This window comes from Mustela erminea, chromosome 5 (assembly GCF_009829155.1).
Source record: "Mustela erminea isolate mMusErm1 chromosome 5, mMusErm1.Pri, whole genome shotgun sequence".
In the NCBI taxonomy this organism is placed as follows: Eukaryota; Metazoa; Chordata; class Mammalia; order Carnivora; family Mustelidae; genus Mustela; species Mustela erminea.
In genome coordinates, this window is record NC_045618.1 from 99,735,016 (window position 1) to 99,743,449 (window position 8,434).

General features: G+C 42.5%; 1 protein-coding gene across 1 annotated transcript in view; it reads right to left on the reverse strand.

Moving 5' to 3' along the window:
* PYGL (glycogen phosphorylase L) overlaps positions 1-8,434 on the reverse strand; it is a 40,621-nt gene that overhangs the window by 30,157 nt on the left and 2,030 nt on the right. The window contains exons 2-3 of the mRNA XM_032344184.1: positions 5,537-5,638; positions 2,578-2,656 (exon numbers count right to left, since the gene is read on the reverse strand). Of these exons, the coding sequence (XP_032200075.1) occupies positions 2,578-2,656; positions 5,537-5,638 (181 nt within the window). The remainder of the gene's footprint in view (positions 1-2,577; positions 2,657-5,536; positions 5,639-8,434) is intronic.

Genomic DNA, 8,434 nt, shown 5'->3' on the forward strand with positions numbered 1-8,434 from the left:
CCAGAATGGGGTCTCAACCTTTTCAGTCAGTCAGAGATGAGGCCATATAAAGAGAATCACTCAGCCTGGTTCACCACTTCACTCTTTGACCTTATCAGCCAACTGAAGGAGCAAGGTCATTAATATCAGGCACAGAATGGGGTTAACCCAGCCAACAAACAGGCCTAGGGCTTTACATAAATGAAAGGCAAGCTGGTTGTCATTCTTAGATGTGTATGCCACTGGTTCTGCTGGTCTACCTACCGCCTCATGGAAAGCCTACTGAACTGCCCAAAGGCTGATGTTACAAGGTAGTAAGTATCTCTAATACGAATAGCAATGTTAATGCACACTGCCACTAACGTAAGGATTAGATACCATGAAATACACACAAATGGATTTCCAGTAACTCGAAAGTGTGCGTAAATTTAGAGATATTAAAATCATTCTTGAAGAAGAAGAAATAGATTATTTTTCAGAGTGAAATCTGATAAAGAAATGTACGGTGGTACATTTTAATTATTTAATTTAAACTACACAAGTATACTGTATGTTAATTATACTAGAATTAAAATAAAAAAATAAATTTCACAAGTAATATATCCTCATTGTAAAAAACATTAAAACATTACAGACAGGGTGAGCACACCCAATTTCACACTCCTCTCTAGGGAGGGTGAGGGGAAGCAGTTTAATATTTCAAATTCCAGACTTTATTCCCTATGGATTTACTTACAGAAAATATTTAATTTTTAAAAAACACAAATAGTATCACACTGTGTTCCTTTTAATGCCACTTGCTTTTTTTTCCTTCCCCTTAGAGGTCTACCCAGAGATATACATACAGATTGATTTTATTGTTTTTATTCTTTTACTGCATATTTTTCTGCAGCATACATGTCCTAACACTTACTTGCCTATTCTTAGATCAAGGGGCATCATGTTATTTCTAATACTTTGCCTTAACAGATAATACTATAATAAGTTTTTCACATGCCTCCTTTGCAAGTGTTGAGTATATCTTCAGTGTAAATATCAGGAAGTAGAATGGCTGGTCACAGGGAAGCATTTTTTTTTTTAATTTTTTAAATTTTTTAAATTTATTTTTTATTTATTTTCAGCATAACAGTATTCATTATTTTGTCACCACACCCAGTGCTCCATGCAATCCGTGCCTTCTATAATACCCACCACCTGGTACCCCAACATCCCACCCCCCTGCCACTTCAAACCCCTCAGATTGTTTTTTAGAGTCCATCGTCCCTCATGGTTCACCTCCCCTTCCAATTTCCCCCAACTCCCTTCTCCTCTCTAACTCCCCATGTCCTCCATGTTATTTGTTATGCTCCACAAATAAGTGAAACCATATGAAAATTGACTCTCTCTGCTTGACTTATTTCACTCAGCATAATCTCCTCCAGTCCCGTCCATGTTGCTACCCATGTTGGGTATTCATCCTTTCTGATGGAGGCATAATACTCCATAGTGTATATGGACCACATCTTCCTTATCCATTCGTCCGTTGAAGGGCATCTTGGTTCTTTCCACAGTTTGGCGACTGTGGCCATTGCTGCAATAAACATTGGGGTACAGATGGCCCTTCTTTTCACGACATCTGTATCTTTGGGGTAAATACCCAGGAGTGCAATTGCAGGGTCATAAGGAAGTTCTATTTTTAATTTCTTGAGGAATCTCCACACTGTTCTCCAAAGAGGCTGCACTAACTTGCATTCCCACCAACAGTGTAAGAGGGTTCGCCCTTCTCCACATCCCCTCCAACACATGTTGTTTCCTGTCTTGTTAATTTTGGCCATTCTAACTGGTGTAAGGTGATACCTCACTGTGGTTTTGATTTGAATCTCCCTGATGGCTAGTGATGATGAACATTTTTTCATGTGTCTGATAGCCATTTGAATGTCTTCATTGGAGAAGTGTCTGTTCATATCTTCTGCCCATTTTTTGATATGATTTTCTGTTTTGTGTGTGTTGAGTTCGAGGAGTTCATTATAGATCCGGAAGCATATTTTTTATTTAATGCAGTTGGTATTAGCTTTTTAACGTTTCCTTTACATTTGCAGAAAAATCATTTCCTGGATAAAGCACTCGAATTGCATCCATATAAAAAAAGGTATTAATGAACTAAATCATACCACTAATATAGTGAGTGTACCGTTGCCTACCAGTCCATCAGAAAGCAGACTGTCAAGGGCACAAGACAATAGCGCAATAGTGAAAAAACTCAGGTCACCCCTCACAGGTTCGTGAAGTGAGCAGCTGTGGACAAAACAGCAGTGAAGGAAAGGGGCCACTTGGGAAACCCTGAAGAGCACAGGAAGGATCTGGTTAACTGTGGGGTTTTAAGCAATGTCTCCAAGGGTTTTAAGCAATGTCTCTTTGGTTCAAGTTCCCTTCTCTGCTCTTTGTGTAGAACTGATCAAACCACAGTGCAAACTCAAAGACAAAGATACCTGTAAGCCAGGTCACACTTTGCACTCTTCCTAGAGAGCCTGTCTGGTTCTTCCAAGCACAGTCATACTGGGCATGTAAGGAGCCGTCAACTGGCCAGACAGCACATAACACCCTCATGATGTCACTTACCGGCAAGCCTCCCAAGACCACCATTGCCAAGCCCGGCGTCCTCCTCGATTTCTTCCAGCTCCTCCATATCCAACCCAAGCTGGAGACGAAAGGAAAGCACCATTGGATGCAGGCACAAATGCAGGGCGCTTCAGGAAGCACAGTCATTTCCTCAGTCTCTGGGTCGGGCCTCCAGGGTCCTGCGGGGACTCAGTTCTGTCAGCTCCCTCACAGTGTTCTGACATAAGAGGCCCCCAGCAGATGCTGGAGACCGCACTGCGAACCGTACCAGATGGCCAGCAGCAGCATGGGGAGGAGTGTGTGCTGTAAAGGGTCATCCTGGGTTCTGTTAGTTAGCTCTCTGACTCTGGGCCACATAAATCTCTCTGTGCTTCTCCTCTCTTTTTTTTCTGTTTTGTTTGTTTGTTTGTTTTTAAGATTTTATTTATTTATCTGACAGAGAGAGATCACAAGTAGGCGGAGAGGCAGGCAGAGAGAGAGAGGAGGAAGCAGGCTCCCCACCGAGCAGAGAGCCTGATTCGGGGCTTGATCCCAGGACCCTGGGATCATGACCTGAGCCAAAGGCAGAGGCTTAACCCACTGAGCCACCCAGGCGCCCCTCCTCTCTTATTTAAGAAAGTGAGGAAAACAGCATCTGCCTGATTTAGGGCTATTATGAACTAAATGAGCGTATACAAATAAAGCATTCAGAATCACCCTGAACAGATATTCCTCAATAAATATTAGCTATTACTATTTCTTAAAATTATTATTATTTTTTTGTGTGCGGTAGGGGTAAATCCTCAGGAATGGTCTAGCGCCAAGCTGACACTAATTGGGCTGAAGGATTTTGAAAACTATCAAAGAGTATGAGGTCAGACTTCTGGGATGGAGTAAAGTTCATCTTTTCATGACCACAACATATTTACTCAGTAGGGTCAATGGTTGTTAACCCAAAATTGGTTACTGAGTCACTGCCCATGAGGCCTGGGACCAGAGAACACCCCGGGGAAACAGCCCTGAGGGCCAGCTGGACAAGGGTGAAAATCCTCTACTTCTTTCTGAAGTGGGAAAGAGACTATGAGAGGCCAATGGACATCTATGACCTTGCTGATGGACAGAATGGGTTGCCAGCCAGGTCCCTGCCCCTGAGTGTTTAGCTCATACAACCAGAGGCTGGTTGGCACCAGTGTGAACTCATGTCAGGGCTGAGCGGTCCTGGAGACCCCTTTGGGCTGCTCATCTTACAATGAGAAAACTGATGGCTAGAGAAATTAAATGACCTCCCCTATGTTGACTAGATAGTAATCTAGCCCATGCTTGGCTAACAATGGTTTGTTGCGAAAATGACTATATTCTTATCTGAAAGTGAGACACGTCATTAAATTAGACACTATTTTAAAAATGGGAACATAACTGACAGATTTACAAACAGACACATTAAGTTAGAACCATGCTTGAAGCTGATGCCCGGGTTTCCTTAGAGCCAACTACTTGGATCCCCACCCTTCCACCAAAGGTGGCTTTCTCACACAAGTCTTAATAACTAAACCTCCTGAGAGTTCAAAAACGGCCTCGCCTCTGTTTATTTTTGAAGGGGTTTTCAAATGTGCTTTCCGGTGACCAGGGCTTATTGGGGTCCTTGTGCAAGCCTACAACACAATGTGGAAGCAGCTTAAGTAATAAGTATCACACCACTGTGTAAATCGAGTAGCTGTGAACAAACAACAGTAAGGTAAAGACGAAGCTGCTCTGGAAACCCTTTAGGGCTAATGCTAACACTCAGGACCTTTTCAGTTCTAAACATGGAAGTCTACAGTAGGCTGTAAACCTCGAAGAGGCTGACGTAGGTTACTTCATCCATCTGGTTATATGCCAGGCCAGGCGAGGTGTTTTATTTTCACATGCTATCAGGGGAAGCAAAGAACAGGGACATGGAGGGGAGCTGCAATGATTCTTTCATAGAAAATACCTAACCGCCATGAAAGAAACCAGCCCTTCGTGTCAGCGGCTGGCCACACGAGACAATCCCATGGCAAGGACAAGGAGCCGTTTGGACTAGACGGTCTCACATTTAGAATGTGTCTTTGAAAATACACATTCCTCCTTTCAGTCCCATGAAAAGGATTAAGAACTATTTGGTTTTTGGCAGGGAGATCCCTGAAGCTCGGGAGAGGAACAGTTAAATACTTTCCATAAAAACAAATTAGCATAATAAGTTTAAGACCCTGAGCTCCTCATTTAAGGAGGAAGTGTATTTTACAGTTATCAGTAAAGAAAGTATGTCAATGTAATTTAAAAAACTCATTATTTATACATGTTGCCTTGATACATGAATAACAGTCAAATTTTGATCATTTTTAAAACTAGATAGGAGGGGGGCTTGGCTGGCTCAGTTGGTGGAGTGTGTGATTCGATCTCAGGGTTACAAGCTCCAGCCCCACACTGGATATAGAGATTATTTAAAAATAAGTTATTTAAGGGACACCTGGGTGGCTCAATTGTTAAGCATCTGCCTTCCGCTCAGGTCATGATCCCAGAGTCCTGGGATTGAGCCCCACATGGGGTTTCCTGCTCAGCAGGTGCTTCTGCCTCTCTCACTCCCCCTGCTTGAGTTCCCTCTCTCAAGGTGTCTTTCTCGGTCAAATAAATAAACAAAATCTTTAAAAATTCTTTAAAAATAATGAAAGTACATAAGAGCCCAAAGGCTTGTTCAGATGCTAATTCCTAAGATGTAATTTGCTGGGGAGTGCTGTCAAAAACTGACAGCGAAGAAAATTCTCGTGAGGCAAAACCAGTTCTCTAACTTTGTTTCTCTTAAACCAGAGATCTCCACTAGTTTATATTTCTAATTGTAATAGCTGTAGCTAAGGAGCAATTTTTCACTTTTTTTTTTTTTCTTGGTGTTATATTCTCAAGGTTCCTGAATTGAACTTGAAATTTAAGGGGAGAGAATGAAAGAAATATGGAGACAACGTACCTGGTAAATGGCCTCATCACAGGCATTTTGCAGGCCAAGGTTGATCATGGTATTCTGTAATGTTCGGCCCATGTAAAATTCCAAAGAGAGGTAATAAACCCTCTGAAACAAAGAGAGGTCAGGTGAATGCTGTAAGACCAACACTATTTGTCAACATACAAACACAAAAGGTCACCTGTAAGACACAAACAGGCCAGACCAAGACAGGTTCAAATGAGACTCCGAACGATGGATGAAAGGCTAAACACAAGCAAAACTGACAGCTGGCTTTGAGAAAAACCATTTTATACCTTTCTTTTGGCAAAGTAGTTTTTATCTCAGAGGAGAGAACAGCAAACTCCTCTAACTAATTAGATTCACTGTTTTGTGTGTGCGTTTTCCTTCCTGTTCACAGCCTCATGAATTACACATATGTTTGGGACAAAGAGAAATCAGACTGTCACAGCTCATCACTCATTTTGTAACATATTTATATGATGATATTCAGGTGAGGTTGACTGTGATCATCTCAACTCATCCAGGAAATGTAAGGATTAACTCCTTCGAGATGCACACAATGGCTAGAACTTAGCCAGTGTGTCTGATTACTGCAAGTAATACTACAGTTAATTATTTTAGAATAAAATGATTCTAGAAAGGCCATGGTCTGGCAAAAACAAAAGACTACCTCAGGTTTACTGGTGTTTGTCCTTAATGAAGTGGGAAATTTCTCTAACAACTTAGCAACTGTTTGCCTTTGACCTAAAGCCAGGTAAACACTTTTTGAGATGAAAGTGAAAGGTGCCAAGGTCAGAATTGCCTAAAGCCTTTCAAAATACAATCTAAGTTTAACTAATTAAAGGTTTTATTTATTTATTTATTTATTAGGCAGAGATCGCAAGTAGGCAGAGAGGCAGGCAGAGAGAGAAAAGGAAGCAGGCTCCCTGCTGAGCAGAGACCAACCCCCCCCCCCACCCCATGCAGGGCTCGATCACAGGACCCTGGGATCATGACCTGAGCCGAAGGCAGAGGCTTTAACCAACTGAGCCACCCAGGTGCCCCCAAGTTTAACTAATTAAAAAAAAAAATCAGCATAGACTTCAGACATTTTAATATCTTCCTAAAAAATGTTGTTGCTTAAAATAAAGTTATTGAGAAAGCACCTCATTACACAACAGACTTCATAAGCACATGAATTTAAGGTGATTTCCTATTTTCCCTTAAGTAATTTTTTGGGGGGGAACCTCACCTCACATTTGGGGATAAAACTTGAAAATCTTGAAAAACTGATCCTCTTAGTCAGAGGTCTCTAAACACTTAAAACATATTCCTGGTAGCAAAATATTTGAACATCTCCAATACACCTTATAATTATATGCATGTACTACTATTACTACTGATATTTTATGTAAATTTTCTATAAAGTGGACATTTTTGAAAGGCTTATAAAGAAGACATAACAATAACCAATATTTTAAAATGTTATTTTTAGTCCTAGCATCAACCAGAAGACCCAGATATTTCTGGGAAGATCTATGAACAGGTGACAACACAACTGTAACTTGCAGGACAGTCAAGAGTTGAGCATGGAGACACATGGTGGTGGGGGGTGGCATCCCAAGTGACAGGTGCATTGTGGGCGGAGGCCCAGATGTGGGGAGGCAAGGGCATGGACAGGGACAGCAGATCATTTTGGTGGGAGAGCAAGGTGAGCCCAGGAGGGTAATGGGAGGTAGGATAGGAGGGATCCGTTTACCTGAACTCCAGGACTGTGACAGGCAGTGGGTGCCATATTTGAACAGAGGGCAAGATGTGTTGCTTTAGGAAGTTTAACTGGCTACAGCACACAGAATGAGATGGGATTGCATACCCAAATGCCTTCAGGAGCCAGGCAGAGAAAATAAATGTGTAATGAGAATCACATGAAACAACGAGTCCTGGGCCACTGGGGTATATGTGTCCTGCTCGAAGGCACTGAAATTTTAACTGCTTAAAGGCGTGTTCCTGGCTAAATGAAGCACAAGAGCTAGCCATATCCAGCCGCACGCTGCCAGCTTTACACTCATGGGAAGCAAGGTAACGATGCAGAGGTCTACTTCATACACCAGTAGCCTAGGCTTCCAGCACAGAGAAGGGAGAATGCAGGAGTGGGTAATTTCAAGAGAACCCATGGGAACCAACGGACTTTGGCAATGTGCTGAATGGGGGATACAGGAGGAAATCAAAGGTGAGACCAAAGTTCTGCATCTGGGTGACAGGTTGGCAATGCCATTAGAATTAGATACAGAAGATAGCCAGGATGCAGATGGATGATGACTTGAGTTTGAAGAAATAGGGAGAGGTCTAGGTATGTTCACTGAGCACTCAGAAATGCAGGAGTCTGAAAAGGAATCCAGGCCAAAAGTCCAGATTAGGGGTTCATCTGTATGGAGAGCAGGGGAGACACTTACTGGCTCCTCTCTGTGTTCTAATGAGGGCAGGAACCTTCTGCTTAGGGGAACAACTGCCACAGTGGAGATATTTTATTAAAGTGTGGAATGAATTTCGTTCACTGTGGTATCCCCAGCCTATCCCCATCAGAATATTTGGTTTATACCTGAGCTGAGGCAGGAAAGTGCTGTCCAGTGGGAAACTAGCCAGAGGACTGGAAAACAGTAAAGTACCAGATAAGCCAAGGGAGGAGAAACACACAAGGTGAGTGTATTCTGTAGTGCTAAAGGCTATGGAGGTGTGTGTGTGTGTGTGTGTGTTGGGAAAGGCTAGGTTCTAAAATATGCTCATCATCTCACTCTCCAGTTTAAAAACTTAAAACAGGGGTACCTAGCTGGCTCAGTCCTTAAGCATCTACCTTCCGCTCAGGTCATGATCCCAGGGTCCTGGGATGGAGCCCCCCATCCCGCTCCCTAATCAGCGGGAAGC